Here is a 19682-nt window from a genome sequence, read left to right as displayed (position 1 = left end):
AAAAAAACAAAAAAAAAGTCCACGAGAGCATTTCAGGCATGGAAAGCCAATACACTGTGGCAAAATAATGTCCTACATGAAGGTCCTCAGTGGGTGAGACCCTAATGGAAAGAAGTGGTTATCAAGGAAGGAGGTATTTTTCTCTAAAGGGAGGAGAGAACTTCCACTTTGCTTATGGCCTTGTCTAAATACTGATGGAATTTGTGGATTCAAAAGGCTTCCATAGCCTAGGCAGCTTATGTCAAGAGCCTCGGGTGATCACTGACATCATACATTAGAGTGTTAATTGTTGAATTAACAGCAAGGGTCACTGTGCACTAATTTCCCACGTAGGACCTATCTTCAAAGAGTTGTATTATAATTATGTCTAGGTGCTCCCAAAAGATGTATTATTCTTGGGTGCTTCTTTAAAGTTAATTACATTTCCAGAAGAAGAAGAAGAAGGAGAAAAATTAACTTCAAAATGCAATGACTTTGAACAGCCCTTGAGGAACAGGGTTTTTTTTTTTAAATTTTTGTTGTTTTCATGCAAATTGTTGAACTCTTTACTTAGTATAGAGTTGATCTTCTGTGTATAAAGTTAATTGAAAATGGAGAATGGGCCTGGGAACGGGAATGGGAATGGGAGAAGGGGGGGAGGTGGGAGAGTAGGTGGTAGGGTGAGTATGGTGGGAAGAATCACTATATTCCTAAAGTTGTACTTATGAAATCTTTATTCCTTAAATAAAAGGCTTCTTTTGGGGGGGGCGGAATAAATTTAAAAATTAAAAAAAAAATAGACATGTAATTCCAAACTGGTAGGTTTTGCACAACCACTTATCCTGAGTAGATCAATTTTTCAGTCATTTTCTCACAAAAGAAGCACATCCTGGTATTTGCTTCAAATTAGTAGCAGCATTTGTTGAATAATTCCAATGATTTAAGGTTTCCCACTAATATATTTCAGAGGCATATCTTTTTATTATTCAGAATATACCCTATTATTTTATTCTTAGCATATGCCTCCATAATTTCAAATTTGTTGTAAGTTTCATTCACAACCTAGGGAATCCTCATACACTTTTTTTTAATAAATTTTTATTTTTGTTTTTCTTTTTCTTTGAAATGCAAAGAAAGTGAGAAAGAGACAAAGACTGACAGGCAGATAAAGATCTTCCAACTGCTGGTTCACCTTCCAGATGCCCACAGCAGCTATGGCTGTACCAGACCAAAGCCAGGAGCCCAAAACTCATCCAAGCCTCCCATCTGGATGGCAGGGTCCCAAGTAGTTGGGCCCTCACTGCTGCTTCCCAGGCTGTGCACTAGCTAGAAGCTAGGTCAGAAGCCGAGGAGCCAGCACTCAAACCAGGCACCATGACATGGGATGTAAGAGTCCCAGGTAGTACTCTAGCCACTGTTTCAAACATCCACTCGCAAATTTTTATTTGTATGTTTGTTTCTTAATTTGTAGTCACTCAGGTGTGGGATGAGATGATTTGGGGTAATTTCAGAGAGACAAATGCCCACCACCTTGGTCCAGACCTGTCTTTCCTATTCTTGTCATTCCTGCCCTATTGTGTCTCTGGAGCCAGCTTGGTAATAGCAGTAGAACAAGCATCTGAGGGAGTAGTCATGGGCATGTACCTAGAATCCGGGAGGCAGTCTTCCCAAGTGGTTTGGATTTAGCACTGGTTTTGTCTATTCTATCCCATAAACACCTCTCAAAGCTGACCACCCATCTTTATCTCCATCATCGTCATTCTTATCCAATACATCACCTGTTACCTGAACCCAGTACCCTTCCAGTTGTTCCACATCAACAGCTGGTCCTTCCAGGCTGTGCTCAGTTCTTTTAGAAAACCCTCAACATCTACCATTGAGCTTTCTTCAATCTGCTTCTTGCCACCCTCTTCCCCCTCCCTCTCCTTCCTTCCTCTCTCCCAAATTTCTTAATTAGCTTTCTGTTTCTTCTGGATCAAGACCATCAACACGAGAGCTTGTTTTACAAGGCATTATACTTAGCAGTGTATCTCCAGGCATACACTCAGTAATTATGTCACATGAGTGAACGGTGTGGGAACAGAAATAAATGTAAAGGGCAGTGGGGGTCAGTATTCAGAAACAGATACGAGTAGAATGATCAAAACTGGCATTATACCCATAGCAGGGGCCCAAGAATTTAGGTCATCTTCTACTGCTTTCCAGAATGCATTAATAGAGAAGTGAATCAGAAGGGTAGCAGTCAGGACATGGACTGGCACCACAATACCAGTTCCAAAAAATTTAATATGAAACTAAAAAGAAGTATGATATGAGGCCCATGAATGTCAAGATAAATTGATGCTCTTTTGTCTATATATTGAAGAAGGTACTTCAATTACTCGTATATTTGTTTGGGTATACTCATGAAGTCTAAGTAACATACTAATATAATTTCTGCGTTTTGAAAATAGCTATAGGGTTGTACTTTGGCAAAGCAGTTAATACTCCACTTGGGATGCCCACATTCTTTATCAGAGTGCCTGGTTCAAGTCCTGGCTCCTGTGTTTCTGATCCAGCTACCTGCTCAGGCACATCCTGTGAAGGAGCAGGTGATGGTTCAAATAATTGGGTCTTGGTCACCCACGTGAGAGACCTGGATTGAGTTCGAAGCTCTTGGCTTTGGCCTGGATCCATCCTGGCTGCTGCAGGCATCTGGGGAACAAACCAGCAGATGGAAGATCTCTTTCTGTCTCTGTCTCTGTCTCCCTGCCCTTCAAATAATCTGAAAATAAATAAAAATTTTAAAAAGAAAAGAACTATATAATCATGATATCAAAACTATACCAAATCTATTCCTCATGTCTTTAAGTTATTAACATAATTCAATGCAATTGTGTTTGACACCACATAAACAACCATGATCTCAGCCAGTTGGGTTTGCGTTGTGTGCAGCAGCCCAACTTTTACAGTGGAGATAAATAGAGAAAACTGATCAAAAAGAAACTCAGGACTAATGTGGAATAGGAACTTATCGTAAAATACACACACACTTTTCTCATGTCCTTTAAAGAAGGCAAACTAAGACATTTTCAGTTTTTGATAGTAGCCTCGTTGCCATATTGCCTTCTGACCATACACCTGTTTGTTTTTTAGCTGCTTCTTTGCTTTGCATTCAGGCAGATGAGCTGCAAGAAGCTCTCACCTCCCACTGTGTGGTCACTAGAGGAGAGACAATCATTCGGCCCAATACTGCTGACAAAGCCGCTGACGTCAGAGATGCCATGGCTAAGACGTTGTACGGACGTCTGTTCAGCTGGATAGTCCATCGTATCAACAGTTTGCTGAAGCATGACACGTTGCAAAGGTAAGCACTCCCCAGGTGCTTCATGATGTATAGTTTATTATCAATTTGTGTAAGTCCCTTTAAGAAGGATTCTAAATGGTATAATTTAATTATCAAAATTATCGTTCGATAAATATGCTTCATTTCCTAATGGTACTACCTCAAGATGCCATATAATTATAAAACTTTTAAATTGCTGAAACAGAAAAAATATGGCAAATAAAAGCAATAGAAAGTGAATTTTTTTCTATGGAACAGCTTACTAGTAATTAATAGGTTCTTTTAAATAGAAGGTGTACCATGAAGTATATACCATTTTATGCCTGTATAAAAATTTCAATTTACCAGTTCTTTGATAAATTTGAATTAAATCTTGAAGAAAAAGGAAAACTTTCATTTTATATCTTAACACTGACTGTAACCCTGGAGGATATGATGACTTAAAATGAAATTTGATTTAGAAATGCACTAGATAGTGGTGGATAATAGTAAGTGGTAGAGCCAGGATATGAGCACTTTGGTTATCTGACTATCCGTCTACAGCCTTCCTATTCCCTTATCATGGAAATAAAGATAATCGAAGCCATCATTGACTGAGGGGTCCCTATACTCCACAGATTATGCATAGTTGAAAGTCCTTACATTTACATCTAAAACTTTGTTATACCATAGATTCTACCTTTTGTATAATACTGCTTGTGGAAAAGCGACCTGGATGCCCACGTAAGATCACCTTACTCCTACATGCTTACTGGACATAAAAGACCATTTTATGAATAGTTCAAGTATGCAGTTTATCATTACTTTTCCACTAAAATGTGTATATGGCATTCAAACTGTCTAAAAGATTATCCATGACTCCCCAAAATTCTTAACTCTCTGTCCCTCAAAACTATTCCTTTCTGAACTGTAGCCTATCTACATCAAGCCTGCAAATCACCATGTAATTTACCCATTGTGATTTAATGGTCAAACAGGTTGATGTTCATGTGCGGCCGTCTATATGACATGAAGCATTTGTGTAAGAATATAAAAATTCTTTTTTACATTGGAAATCTGGGTCCTGGAAATCCCATTGAGTGGGACTTTTCAGCCTCTCCACTACATGCTAACTTTCTTTTCCATACACTAACAAAAACTTCCAAGTCCTACAGTTCAAAAACTTTTAGAAAGAGTTGAAACAACTAAAACAAGATCATCTGCAGTATTTTAGTTAAATTCTGTCGAGATTTGCATTGAGATTGTGGGGTCTCTGCCCTGTGCCTAGCTCTGCCACTGACTTGTTGTGTCACACTGGGAACTCCCCATTTGCTCTCTGCTTCTTTGGCTGTTAAATAAGGGCATTGAATGGCAAATCCATAAGCTAAATTGATGCTGGGTAACTTGGGATCTTTTCAGAACCTCCTGAAGAATGTGTCCATCACAACAAGATTTTTTTTTTTTCTTTATGGTGAAAAAACATATATTTAGAATTAGCCAGCTGGACTCCGTTCAGATGATCCCAATTTTGTTGGCAACGTCCAGAGCATCATAGTCCGGAGCCAGCCGCACATACGCCTTCTTCTCTCTGTCAGGTCTGATCAGGGTGTTGACTTTGGCCACATCAATGTCATAGAGTTTCTTCACAGCTTGTTTGATCTGGTGCTTGTTGGCCTTGACATCCACAATGAACACCAGTGTGTTGTTGTCTTCTATCTTCTTCATGGCTGACTCCGTGGTCAGGGGGAACTTGATGATGGCATAGTGGTCAAGCTTGTTTCTCCTGGGGGCGCTCTTCCGAGGGTATTTGGGCTGCCGTCGGAGGCGTAGCGTCTTGGGCCGCCGGAAGGTGGGGGACGTGCGGATCTTCTTCTTCTTGTGGCTGTGGACGCCTTTCAGCACTGCCTTCTTGGCCTTCAAGGCCTTCGCTTTGGCTTCGACTTTAGGAGGGGCAGGAGCTTCCTTCTTCGCCTTCAGCGCCATCTTGGTGAAAAGGACAACAAGATTTTTATGAAATGGTTATATTTATACACATACACCAAAACCCTGCACACAGGAGTGACTCCCGATGACCCTCTGAGAGCCATTAGCATTTGAAGAATCCCTGAATTAGATGTCTAAGGTCCCTCCTGGCTCTAACCCAATTGTATATAAAAGGTTAAGTATTTATCCCTGTAAGGTAAAGAGATTATAAAAGAATAATAATTGTGGTTGAACCAGAATGCGTTTTTTAAAGACTTATTTTATTTGAGAGGCAGTGTTACAGCCAGAGAGCAAGAGAGACAGAGAAAGAGGTATTCCATCCACTGGTTCATTCCCCAAATGGCTGCAACAGCCAGAGCTGGGCAGATCCAAAGCCAGGAGCTTTATCCGGGTGTCCCGCACGGGTGCAGGGACCCAAGCACTTGGGCCATTTTCCACTGCTTTCCCAGCCCACAGGCCACAAGCAGAGAACTGGATCAGAAGAGGAGCAGCTGGGACACAAACCAGCACCCATATGGATGCTGGCACCACAGAGAAAGGTTTAGCTTACTATGCTACAGCACTGGCCTTGAACCAGCATAAATTTTAACTAGGCATGTTGCCTCCTAAAACCTCATAGAATTACATTTGCTATTGGTAACAGGGGCCAGCTTTTCTCTGTCCATCTTAGCCCATCTTTAAAGTGCTGTCCCCACCTGTGAACACAGAAAGCATCCTTTATCCTGTAGTGCGCACTTGGGACTCTTTCCCAAGTCACTGCTGCCCACAGCATGAAGTCTAATGTATACTTCCTCAATGGTGAACACAAACAGAGCTTGTATGCTTTCCTTTTTTTAAATCCACATGGAAATAACTACAATTCGCCTACTTCTTGCAAGAAGAACAAACTTAATTTATCTGAAAAACAGACAGAGACAGGCAAAGAGCTGCCATCTGCTGTTTGACTCCCCAAATACTCAAAAAGGCTGGAACTGGGAAAAGGCCAAATCCAGGAGGCTGGAACTCAATCCAGGTCTCCCATATGAGAGACAGGAGCTCAACCATATAAGCCATCACTGGTGCCTCCCAGAGTCTACACTAGCAGGAAGTTGGAGTCAAGAATTGGAGCCAGGTATTGATCCCAGGCTCTCTGATATTGGATGTAGGCATGTCAACCTGCATTTTAATTTTTTTTTGACAGGCAGAGTGGACAGTGAGAGAGAGAGAGACAGAGAGAAAGGTCTTCCTTTGCCGTTGGTTCACCCTCCAGTGGCCGCTATGACCAGTGCACTGCGGCCGGCGCATCGTGCTGATCCGAAGGTGCTTCTCCTGGTCTCCCATGGGGTACAGGGCCCAAGCGCTTGGGCCATCCTCCACTGCACTCCCTGGCTACAGCAGAGAGCTGGCCTGGAAGAGGGGCAACCGGGACAGAATCCAGTGCCCCCACCAGGACTATAACCCTGTGTGCAGGCGCCACAGGCGGAGGATTAGCCTATTGAGCTGTGGCGCTGGCCAACCTACATTTTAAGCAATACACTGAACACTTGCCTCAGGAACAAACTATTTTATCGAGTACTTAACCTTTAGTGAACAGAGATAATCATATAGAATAGCAGGAAAAATATGCATTTGAAACATTTCATTGTGAAAATAATGGTCAATTGTATTCTAAAAGTATTTCATTCTAAAATAAATCTCTAAATAATTATATCTTTCTCCAGGTTACCATTTGTTCCAAACTTTAAGATTATAAGCAAGTAATCCAAAATTAAATAGCAATTCTTTAGAATAATTAAGATCTTTTTCATACTATTTTTTAAATTATTCTCCTAAAATGAAATGCAAAATATGCTCTTAAGCAGAATTTCTGTTTTCCTGGTTCAGCTTTTATTGAATGTATCTTTGCTGTGTTCTCAGTTTTAATGAGTCTGTCTCTATGATTCATGACTGTTTCAGGGCTTTGATTTGTGCTTGCAACCCAAAGGGGAGAAAAATGTCTTTTTTCTGTATAAGTATGAGGGGATTTCAAAAAGTTCATGGAGATGTGCAATTAAAAGTATGAATTTATGGGAGCCAAGATGGCGGAATAGTGAGGACGTGCACTGATAGTCCGGGAAAAGATAGGTTAATAAAAGAGGAATTACAGTAATTACAGGGAAAGACTCAGGGGGAAAAATGCAGAGGAAACCCTTCTGGATCTAGTGGATGTGACACAGACGACCAGCGGGGAGAGCAGGGACGCCCATGGCTCCGAGTCCATACATCGGCGCTGGAAGGGGAGGTGAGCTCAGTAACCCAAGACATTGGCAGGGGAAACGGCGGACAGAGCCTAGAGGGAACTGGGCTTGAAGCCCCGCTGGGAAAAGTTCACCAGACTGACTACAGGAGAGAAGAGAAGGAAAAAAAAGGGGGGGGGGGGGACTGGTACGGAGGAGTTTCTCTTTCCGCCAACCTTGCAAAGGCGAGCAAGAGACAAAGAGCAGGCGCCACTCTGGATATACGTAAAAGGTGTGCGACCTCAGCACAGTGCGCGACCTCAGGACTGTGCGCGACCTCAGGACTGTACGTGAACTCAGAGCTGAGCGTGACAGACCTGCGCCTGCCCTCGGTCAAACAGAAAAACCTGACTCTGGGGGGGTGAAATACCAGGAGGTTAGGATTTAGTGAAAGGGTAGAGCTAATGAACTGAGGCGGGAGAAAAAAGAGATGGTGGGTGAGAGAACTCACAGAGGTCACGTGAGTACTCTCCAGGGACGCTACAATTCGGTAACCTAGGCAACCGGGTGGGACACTGCAGGAGAAATTGAGCCCGCACTGAGGGAAGAACAGATTCTTTGGGTGGTCTGTGGGAAAAAGCAGACGAATGATATACACATAGAAGCCAGAGATCAGAAGCTAAATGCCATCAATTCTGCCCAGCTGTGAGGTATTACTTCCCTCCTGAATAAAAAAATAAATAAATAAATAAATAAGAAAGAGATTTACCACACCTAACCTGAGTGTGTCACCTTTGGCACACCCTTAACCCTGAAGAACTAAGCAGAGCTCTCTAGCCACACCCATCTCAAGCCTCCAAGGCTCCTCCAACAGCAGACAGTCCACTTAACACAAACATAGTATAAAAAAAAGAAAACACCACAGTGAGGGAAGAATTCACAATGCCAAGCAACAAACACAAAAACTGAGGGAACAAGATCAACAAAGACAATATGACGCCTCCAAATAAACAAAACACCCCAAGCCAAGATTATGAAGATGATGAGATAGAAGAAATGCAAGATACGGATTTCAAAAAATTTATGATAATAACATTTGGAAGTTTTCAAAAGCAAATTCTTGAACTACAGAAATCCTTATTGGACAGGATAGAAAATCTCTCTCGTGAAAATGAAATATTAAGGAGGAATCAAAATGAAACGCAGAAACTAGTAGAACAGGAAAGTGTGATAGTGAAGAGAAATCAAAATGAAGTGAAGAACTCAATAGATCAAATGACAAACACATTAGAGAGTCTAAAAAACAGAGTCAGTGAGACAGAAGAGAGAATATCGGACTTAGAAGACAGAGCACAGGAAAACATACAGTCAAACCAAAGAAAAGAAGAGGAAATTAGAAATCTAAAAAATATTGTTGGGAATCTACAGGATACTATTAAAAAAAACCAACATTCGAGTTCTAGGAGTTCCTGAAGGCATGGAGAGAGAGAAAGGATTAGAAGGCCTTTTTAGTGAGATACTAGCAGAGAACTTTCCGGGTTTGGAGAAGGACAGAGACATCCTAGTACAGGAAGTTCATAGACACCCTAGTAAACATGACCAAAAGAGATCCTCACCATGACACATTGTCATTAAACTCATCACAGTGAAACATAAAGAAAAGATCCTAAAATGTGCAAGAGAGAAACGACAGATTACTCTCAGAGGATCTCCAATTAGACTCACAGCAGACTTCTCATCAGAAACACCACAGGCTAGGAGGGAATGGCGAAACATAGCACAGGTGCTAAGAGAGAAAAATTGCCAGCCCAGAATATTATATCCTGCAAAGCTCTCATTTGTGAATGAAGGTGAAATAAAGACCTTTCATAGCAAACAGAAATTGAAAGAGTTTGCCGCCACTCGTCCAGCCCTGCAAAAGATGTTTAAAGATGTGTTACATTCAGAAACACAGAAACACAGCCATCAATATGAAAGAAGGTAAAGGAAGAACACCTACCAATAAAAGAGCATAGGAAGCTCAAAGCATATACTAGAAAATATCTTTGGGAAAATCGCAGGGCAAAGTCACTACTTATCAGTAGTCACATTGAACATTAATGGACTTAACTCTCCAGTTAAAAGGTACAGACTGGTTGAATGGATTAAAAAACAAAACCCAACTATTTGCTGCTTACAAGAAACACATCTTTCTAACAAAGATGCATGCAGACTGAAAGTGAAAGGTTGGAAAAAGATATTCCATGCCAACAGAAACCAAAAAAAGCAGGTATAGCTATATTAATATCAGACAAAATAAACTTTAACACAAAAACTGTTAAGAGAGACAAAGAGGGGCACTATATAATGATTAAGGGTTCAATTCAACAGGAAGATATAACTATTATAAATGTATATGCACCTAATTACAGGGCACCGGTCTATTTAAAAGATATGTTAAGGGACTTAAAGGGAGACTTAGATTCCAATAGAATAGTACTGGGGGACTTCAATACTCCACTCTCAGAAATAGACAGATCATCCAGACAGAAGATCAACAAGGAAACAGCAGATTTAATCGACACTATTGCCCAAATGGATCTAATAGATATCTACAGAACTTTCAATCCTACATCTAAAGACTTTACATTCTTCTCAGCAGTGCATGGAACCTTCTCTAGGATTGACCACATACTAGGCCATAAAGCAAGTCTCAGCAAATTTAAAAGAATTAGAATCATACCATGCAGCTTCTCAGACCACAGCGGAATGGAGTTGGAAATTAGCAACTCAGGAAACCCTAGAGAGTATCCAAACACATGGAGACTGAACAACATGCTCCTGAATGAACACTGGATCATACAAGAAATCAAAAGAGAAATCAAAAACATTCTGGAAGTAAATGAGGATAACAACACAACATATCAAAACTTATGGAATACAGCAAAAGCAGTATTGAGAGGAAAGTTTATAGCAATAGGTGCCTACATCAAGAAATTGGAAAGGTATCAAATAAATGAGCTTTCAGCACATCTCAAGGACCTAGAAAAACTGCAGCAAACCAGACCCAAATCTAGTAGGAGAAGATAAATAATTAAAATCAGAGAAGAAATCAACAGGATTGAATCAAAATCACAAAAAATCAGCCAAGTGAAGAGTTGGTTTTTTGAAAAAATAAACAAAATTGACACCCCATTGGTCCAACTAACTAAAAAAAAAAGAAAAGAACCAAATCAATAAAAATCAGAGATGAAAAAGGAAATGTAACAACAGACACCACAGAAATTAAAAGAATCATCAGAAATTACTACAAAGAGTTGTATGCCAGCAAACAGGAAAATCTATCAGAAATGGATAGATTCCTGGACACATGCAATATACCGAAAATGAACCATGAAGACATAGAAAACCTAAATAGACCTGTAACTGAGACAGAAATTGAAACAGTAATAAAGGCCCTCCCAACAAAGAAAAGCCCAGGACCAGATGGATTCACTGCTGAATTCTACCAGGCATTTAAAGAAGAACTAATTCCATTTCTTCTCAAACTATTCAGAACAATCGAAAAAGATGGAATCCTCCCAAATTCTTTCTATGAAGCCAGCATCACCTTAATCCCTAAGCCAGAGAAAGATGCAGCATTGAAAGAAAATTACAGACCAATATCCCTGATGAACATAGACGCAAAAATCCTCAATAAAATTCTGGCCAATAGAATGCAACAACACATCAGAAATATCATCCACCTAGACCAAGTGGGATTTATCCCTGGTATGTAGGGATGGTTCAGCGTTCACAAATCAATCAATGTGATACACCACATTAACAAACTGTGGAAGAAAAACCATATGATTATCTCAATAGATGCAGAGAAAGCATTCAATAAAATTCAACACCCTTTCATGATGAAAACCCTAAGCAAATTGGGTATAGAAGAAACATTCCTCAATATAATCAAAGCAATTTATGAAAAACCCACAGCCAACATCCTATTGAATGGGGAAAAGTTGGAAGCATTTCCACTGAGATCTGGTACCAGACAGGGATGCCCACTCTCACCACTGCTATTTAACATAGTTCTGGAAGTTTTAGCCAGAGCCATCAGGCAAGAAAAAGAAATTAAAGGAATACAAATTGAGAAGGAAGAAGTCAAACTATCCCTCTTGCAGACAATATGATTCTTTATTTAGGGGATCCAAAGAACTCTACTAAGAGACTATTGGAACTCATAGAAGATTTTGGCAAAGTAGCAGGATATAAAATCAATGCACAAAAATCAACAGCCTTTGTATACACAGACAATGCCATGGCTGAGGAAGAACTTCTAAGATCAATCCCATTCACAATAGCTACAAAAACAATCAAATACCTTGGAATAAACTTAACCAAGGATGTTAAAGATCTCTATGATGAGAATTACAAAATCTTAAAGAAATAAGTAGAAGAGGATACCAAAAAATGGAAAAATCTCCCATGCTCATGGATTGGAAGAATCAACATCATCAAAATGTCCATTCTCCCAAAAGCAATTTATAGATTCAATGCGATGCCAATCAAGATACCAAAGACATTCTTCTCAGATCTAGAAAAAATGATGCTGAAATTCATGTGGAGACGCAGGAGACCTCAAATAGCTAAAGCAATTTTGCACAAGAAAAACAAAGCCGGAGGCATCACAATACCAGATTTCAGGACATACTACAGGGCAGTTGTAATCAAAACAGCATGGTACTGGTACAGAAACAGATGGATAGACCAATGGAACAGAATAGAAACACCAGAAATCAACCCAAACATCTACAGCCAACTTATATTTGACCAAGGATCTAAAACCAATTCCTGGAGCAAGGACAGTCTATTCAATAAATGGTGCTGGGAAAACTGGGTTTCCACGTGCCGAAGCATGAAGCAAGACCCCTACCTTACACCTTACACAAAAATCCACTCAACATGGATTAAAGACCTAAATCTACGACCCGACACCATCAAATTATTAGAGAACATTGGAGAAACCCTTCAAGATATTGGGACCGGCAAAGACTTCCTGGAAAAGACCCAGGAGGCACAGGCAGTCATAGCCAAAATTAACTGTTGGGATTGCATGAAATTGAGAAGTTTCTGTACTTCAAAAGAAACAGTCAGGAGAGTGAAGAGACAACCAACAGAATGGGAAAAAATATTTGCAAACTATGCAACAGATAAAGGGTTAATAACCAGAATCTACAAAGAGATCAAGAAACTCCACAAAAACAAAACAAACAACCCACTTAAGAGATGGGCCAAGGACCTCAATAGACATTTTTCAAAAGAGGAAATTCAAATGGCCAACAGGCACATGAAAAAATGTTCAAGATCACTAGCAATCAGGGAAATGTGTCTGAAAATACACTGTAATCCATAATCTGTACTTTGCAAATTTATAATCATTAAATAAATTTTAAAAAAAGTATGAATGTATTTTGTTGAAAGATTTTTTTCATAATACATAGAAAACATATGTTATGGAGAAATTATGCCTGAATTTCAAAATTGTGTGTGCAGTAAAATAAACTTACAGGTTTTTAAAATATTTTATTTACGGCCGGCGCCACGGCTCACTAGGCTAATCCTCCGCCTTGCCGCGCCGGCACACCGGGTTCTGGTCCCGGTTGGGGCGCCGGATTCTGTCCCGGTTGCCCCTCTTCCAGGCCAGCTCTCTGCTGTGGCCAGGGAGTGCAGTGGAGGATGGCCCAAGTGCTTGGGCCCTGCACCCCATGGGAGACCAGGAGAAGCACCTGGCTCCTGCCATCGGATCGGCGCCGGCCGCGGCGGCCATTGGAGGGTGAACCAACGGCAAAGGAAGACCTTTCTCTCTGTTTCTCTCTCTCTCACTGTCCACTCCTGCCTGTCAAAAAAAAAATATTTTATTTACTTGTTTGATATGTAGAGTTACAGAAAATGAGAGAGAGAGAGAGACAGAGAGAAAGGTCTTCCTTCCATTGGTTCACTTCCCAAATGGCCGCCACAGCCAGAGCTGTGCCAATCCAAAGCCAGGAGCCAGGTGTTTCTTCCCAGTCTCCCACATGGGTGCAGGGGTCCAAGGACTTCAGCCATCTTCTACTGCTTTCCCAGGCCATAGAAGAGAGCTGGATTGGAAGAGGAGCAGCCGGGACTATAACCGGTGCCCATATGGAATTCCGGAGCTGCAGGCGGAGGATTAACCAAGTGAGCCACAGCACCAGCCCCAACTCATAGTTTTAATTCTGTTTTACCACAGATTTTTGCAGTCCCTTTTTATATCAGAAGGCAAGAGTGATTTCTGGGGTACCACAAAAATATTGTTCCATTTCCATATTAAAATCAACATTGCCTCCATTATCTTTATGTTCTATGGAAAGAAACTTTTTCAATTAAGATTTCACTTTCAATGTGCATTCTAGTGGTGGTAGTTTCTTAGCTTGGTCAAAAATGAGAACTTGGAGCTACCAGATTTGCTTTACTTCCTAAGTCAACTATCAGAACTCAACATGCTACTTTAATTCTTCCAGTGGAAATGGAGATGAGCTGAACATTGGCATCCTTGATATATTTGGCTTTGAAAATTTCAAGAAAAACTCCTTTGAGCAACTGTGCATTAACATTGCAAATGAACAGATTCAGTATTACTTCAACCAGCATGTGTTCGCGTGGGAGCAGGTAAGTGGAGGTTCTTGCTACAGAAATGCGTGCATGTGTGTATTCCATGCAGACTTGTGCAGAGGAAGCAGGACCTAAACCATCAGTTGAGAATGTTAAACATTTAAAAAGACAAAGAAAAACATTTTATTTTCTCCATGTCCATAGTAAAGACAGAAATGAAAACAAACAAACAAAAAACTAGTACGAATTTGGTGTCACTTGTCACTTTATGTTAAATGACCTCTGTTGAAAATCAATCCACTCTTCTTCAAAACTTAGCAAGTCTAAGTCCTTGCAAACCAAGGAATTCCTGGTGAAATGTAAGTAAACAGATGTGTCTGACAGTTTCTCTTTCTGTAGACTGCATAGTTGAAATTCTATTTGAAATTTCAATATCCATCTAAAATGCATTAAACTTTTGAATTCCAGTAGCTAGGCAACAGAACACAAGATAATGGCTTTGCTGCGAACGCCATGAAACGGTAATTTTGTCAGAGTACAACGTGTAATTTCTGACTCAGCTTCAAGAACATTCTTCCTTAGGAAAAAAATAAGAGGCTCCACTGAATTTCATTTGCCTCTACTGTAATATAAAAATTACCCAAATTATTTTATTAAATCTGAGTCATATTTGACTTGTCATGTGTCTCATTGAATAATATTAATTTCATGGTGTTTATAGATCAGAACTGTTTTTTTTTTAAGTTTGAGATAAATTAGAGTTTTATTCCAACTGTTCAGGCTAATTAAGGGTTTATCTTGAAATTACACTTTGAAAATATTGGTCACCAAAGAAAACATTTGGATGTTGACATTTTGTAGACCAAGAAAAGGACGTGAATGTAAGACTTTGTGTTTGTACAACTTCCTCTGGTTCCATCAGATGTTCACTCCTTCCCTATCCCCCCTTCCTTCTGCACTCTTCTCCCATTGCTCATATCTATGATGAAATCTCTTTAAATCTTAAAATGAAGCAAAGAAATCTCTGAAACTCTTGTCCACTCTGGCCTCTCTGCAACCTTGACCCTTTCTCTTGATCCCACAGCCAAGCTCCTTGAAAGTATGTCTGGAACTCCATACATTGCACTGACCTTTTCCTGCCCTGGGTACACTGAGCCCATGGCATCTGGCTCTGACCGTCCCCCACCCCTGGAATGGCCCTTCCTAATCTCACCCATCATTAGTGCAACTTTTTTTCCTTTCTCACTACACTACACGGAGGTAAAGGTCATGTTTAATTCTTTGTGTTCTTTCCGAGGCTGTCATAAAACAAGTGCTCAATATGTATTAAATTAATGGCTTCCTTTTTATGCCTCACAATACTCACAGAGAGAAGTGAAATTTTTTTATTTGAACATTTGGGCATGAGTCGATTAGAATTCCCTACTTTCTGGGACCAGGTCCATCCTTGTGTGTCTGCTGTCTGATTAAGTACTGACTTACACTGGTAGACCGCCATTTTCTTTGGAGTTTGGGGTTAGAACCTGGTTTCATTGGGACTGCTCTTAAACTAAAGAGATACGTTTCTGTCATTGCTGCTTTTCACTTTTTACAGAGTGTTACATTTGCAAATTGCTTTGATTGATAGCTTTGCGTCCCACCCATGATCCTAATGCTCCTAACTCTCTTCCCTTCGGGGCTTGCCACTGAATCTCTTCTGCAAGGCCCTCTAAAACACCCTTAAGAGGCTTTCAAAACAAAACCACTCACAGCATCCACTCCCCACCACCAACAACATTAAAAATTCATCTCGAATGCAGGGTTAGGAGGGCACTTTGAGGAAGGAAAGCCCTCCCCAATCTTTCCAATCACCTCCCTGCAAGTCCCTGCTGCACAGCCTTGTGGGCCAGATGTTGGCAACTGGGAATGAACCAACAGATGAATGTAGGGTCCAGTCAATGCAGGATTAGTCAACCATTGTCTCAATTTTCACTCTGTCATTCCTGCAAAGGCAGGAAATGTAAAATGTAAGGACTGCATGTATTAGCCATCACAGACGACAAGCACCCTGGAACTAACTTCTGTAAATGAGAAACAGCTGTTAAAAGGAATCATTCATGAAAGTCATGATCACACTTTGTTGGTCCAAGGTTGGACCTGAGAGCACCTTAGTGTCCTGGAACCCTCAGTGCCCATCAGCAAGATGTAGAGTTTTCACATTCGTGGGACAGCCCAATCATCTGGCCACATCTCAGCCAGACACAAGGCTTGGACATCTTCCTTAATGAAACACTTCAGATTGTGCTTAGACAAAGAAACATTATCTTTCTTGACAGTTCTTGACATCAGAACACGAATAACGGTCTCCTGAGAGTTTTGCCTTGTTTGGCCTAATTTCAGTTTAGTGTAATATACAGTGGGATGCTTCAGCACCATTGGTTTCATAGATATTTTAAATTTTTTCCCATTGCCTTCCATTCAAAAAATAATCAGTAGACTACAGTGAAATATTTTTAGTCAAAGAATTTACGTTGGTGACCTAGTCTACAGCTTGCTGAGTAGATAGTTTCATATTTCTTCAAATGGTTGCCTCCAATTAGTTGTCTTACTTTTGAAACATCTTCATAAGTCTAAGTCTAAGTCTAGGAAATAGCAATTGCTCTTATCTGCTCATTGGCAGCTGTGCCTCTTGTATCTCCTAACAACCCACTTTTCTGTTGACATGAATAGATGCCCCAGACTCTCTTAACCAACTTAGAGCATCCAGAACTTGTATCCCTCCTTTTGCCTTGTTATCCCATAAATCTCCAACAGTTTTAATTTTTGTAATTTTTTTTGTCTTACTGAAAAATTTCCAAAGATTTGTCTTCTAGCTTGGGTATTCTTTTCTAACTCAGCAAGTGTGTTGTTAATGCTTTCTACTGCATTTTTTATTTGATCTATTGAATTTTTCATTTCCAATATTTCATTTTGATTTCTCTTTAAAATCTCAGTTTCATGGGGAAAATTTCCATTCACGCCATGTATGGATTTCTTTCATTCATTGATTTGCTTCTCATTCTTCTGAGTAATCCTGTGACCAATCTTTTGAATTCTGTTTCAGGCTTTCCATTAGTCTTCATCTTCACATTCTAATGGTGAAGTGTTATTGTGTTCCTTTGAGGGCATGGTGTTGTCTTAGTCTTGTCTCTTGAATTTCTAGGTTTATTTTTAGGCATCTGTGGAAATACTTGTTAGTTTTTTACTCTGGTCACTTTTATCTTTGAATTATGCCTCTGTGGCTTTGTATAATGTCTACTCCAACAGTAAAAACCAGAAGTGTGTGCTGGGTGTGGCCAGGGAGCTCTGGGTGGGGCGAGTATCCAGGGTGACACCCAAGATGGGTGTGACGGATCTCCTCTTTTGTGTATCAGAAGGGAGGGTTTGATTACCTCTGTTGGCGTATTCACATCCTCACCTCCTCTCTTCCAAGGTGATCAATGCCCACAGGTTAGCCCACATTGGGAGCAATACTCTTCCGCACTGCCATAAGAACCGCACAAAGGATCTGTGCAGTCCTCAGAGAGAGCAATTGAATTTTACAATTGAATTTTAAGGTCTTAATGATTCTTCCATATTTTAAAGTTTACAATGCATGCATGATGCATTTATACGGTGGTCCCCCTCTCCTTCAGTTTAGCCTTCTGTGGTTTCAGTTAACCATGTTCAACCATATTTTAAAAATACAAAATGGAAAATTTTAAAAAATTACTTCATAAGTTTTAAATAACTTCTTTTGCAGTATGCTATTATAATTTTCCCATTATCCTAAATTTCTTTAACTGTGTCCAATTTATAAATTAAACATTATCATTGGTATATGTGTGGGGTCTTCAAAAAGTCTATGGCATATGTATATAATGAAAAAACTTTGCATGGTTTTCAAAATTTGTTTTGCACCAAAACAAGCGTTTGTAGCATTTGGCATTACTCGGACTGTCAGTCTTCCGAGACAAGGAAGACAACTGCAATCAGAAATTAACACACACACTCAGTTTGTTATCTGCACTGTTACCTTCTTTTAACCTGGAAAAACACTTTTCCAAACAGCTTCTGCATGGGCAGCTGTAATCAGCTCTTCACTGTGCCCCACTCAGCCTTGCCTGGGTACTCTAGTCCCTAGGGTCTCTCCAGCCATGTTGGATCAGGTCCCCACATAACTTGAAGAACTTGAGTTGTCATTCTCATGGTAGAGAGGAAGGATCATAAATGGATAAGCATGCTAGAAACACTGTGAAAATTTCTAGGGCATGGTAGAGTGCACAGAGTGACCAGTGGAGAAAGGGAAGTCCCTGAATTCATTTGAGAGGTGGAGAAGGTCTCCAAGGAGGTGAGACTTAAATGATGACAGTTGACCTTGACTGGTTACTAATTTATGTTGAGCAATTTATGCTTAAACGTGCAATTGCTGCAGAAACCACGTGGAAGCTGGCAGCCTCTCTTCCTAGAGTGATCGCCCTTCCATGCTGCTCTGGGAGCCCAAGGGCTGAGTGTGGTCATTGAGAATCTCTCCAGGCCTGAATTTTTAAGCCTGCTTTGTTGGCCACAGCCACGGGGGAGAATCTTCCATGGGCTCTGTTACTACTATGTCCTTTCACAACTCACACTCAACATGCAATAAAAAAGAAGGAAGATCTTGACTCTGGTATGTGGTTTCTTAACCTCTAAGCTTTCTTATTTCAACTTTTCCTTGATGGGTATTTAAAATGATTATTCATCTAGCCATTTTCAAAAGGAAATTCAGGCAATCAGAAGAGAGGAAGTCTTCAAAAAGTTCCCAGGATCGGCCGGCGCCGTCGGCCGGCGCCGTGGCTCAATAGGCTAATCCTCCACCTTGCGGCGCCGGCACACCGGGTTCTAGTCCCGGTCGGGGCACCGGATTCTGTCCCGGTTGCCCCTCTTCCAGGCCAGCTCTCTGCTATGGCCAGGGAGTGCAGTGGAGGATGGCCCAGGTGCTTGGGCCCTGCACCCCATGGGAGACCAGGAAAAGCACCTGGATCCTGGCTCCTGCCATCGGATCAGCGCGGTGCGCCGGCTGCAGCGGCGGCCATTGGAGGGTGAACCAACGGCAAAGGAAGACCTTTCTCTCTGTCTCTGTCTCTCTCACTGTCCACTCTGCCTGTCAAAAAAAAAAAAAAAAAAAAAAAAGTTCCCAGGAAATATGGGGCCGGCGCCGTGGCTCACTTGGTTAATCCTCTTCCTGCGACGCCAGCATCCCATATGGGCACCGGGTTCTAGTCCTGGCTGCTCCTCTTCCAGTCCAGCTCTCTGCTGTGGCCCGGGAGGGCTGTGTAGGATGGCCCAGGTGCTTGGGCTCCTGCACCCGCATGGGAGACCAGGAAGAAGCACCTGGCTCCTGGCTTTGGACTGGCGCAGCACTGGCAGTGGGAGCCATTTGGGGAGTAAACCAGCGGAAGGAAGACCTTTCTGTCTGTCTCTCTCACTGTCTATAACTGTACCTGTCAAATAAAAAAAAACAAGAAAGAAAGAAATATGTATTATGAGATAAATAAGCAAAGATTTTTTTTTAAATGCATCAAAATAAGCTTATCTTTTCATTCCATTTTCTGTGAATTTTTTGAAGTTTCCTTGTACATTAAATACGT

The 19682-nt window shown here is 40.9% G+C and overlaps 2 protein-coding genes across 2 annotated transcripts in view; one reads left to right on the top strand and one right to left on the bottom strand.

The window, feature by feature from the left end:
* Window positions 1-19682, top strand: part of MYO3A (myosin IIIA) — a 229809-nt gene that overhangs the window by 147413 nt on the left and 62714 nt on the right. Inside the window, exons 19-20 of the mRNA XM_017347628.3 lie at window positions 3115-3325; window positions 13968-14115. Coding sequence (XP_017203117.3) covers window positions 3115-3325; window positions 13968-14115 — 359 coding nt within the window. The remainder of the gene's footprint in view (window positions 1-3114; window positions 3326-13967; window positions 14116-19682) is intronic.
* LOC108176709 (large ribosomal subunit protein uL23) lies at window positions 4765-5280 on the bottom strand. The gene has a single exon (XM_017342180.3). It carries the CDS (start codon window positions 5264-5266, stop codon window positions 4796-4798), a length of 471 nt encoding a protein of 156 aa, XP_017197669.2. The 5' UTR covers window positions 5267-5280; the 3' UTR covers window positions 4765-4795.

The sequence above is a fragment of the Oryctolagus cuniculus genome, chromosome 13 (genome assembly GCF_964237555.1).
Source record: "Oryctolagus cuniculus chromosome 13, mOryCun1.1, whole genome shotgun sequence".
Taxonomy (NCBI): Eukaryota; Metazoa; Chordata; class Mammalia; order Lagomorpha; family Leporidae; genus Oryctolagus; species Oryctolagus cuniculus.
Note: the sequence above shows the minus strand (reverse complement) of the source record. Positions and strands in the feature narration are given on the sequence as shown.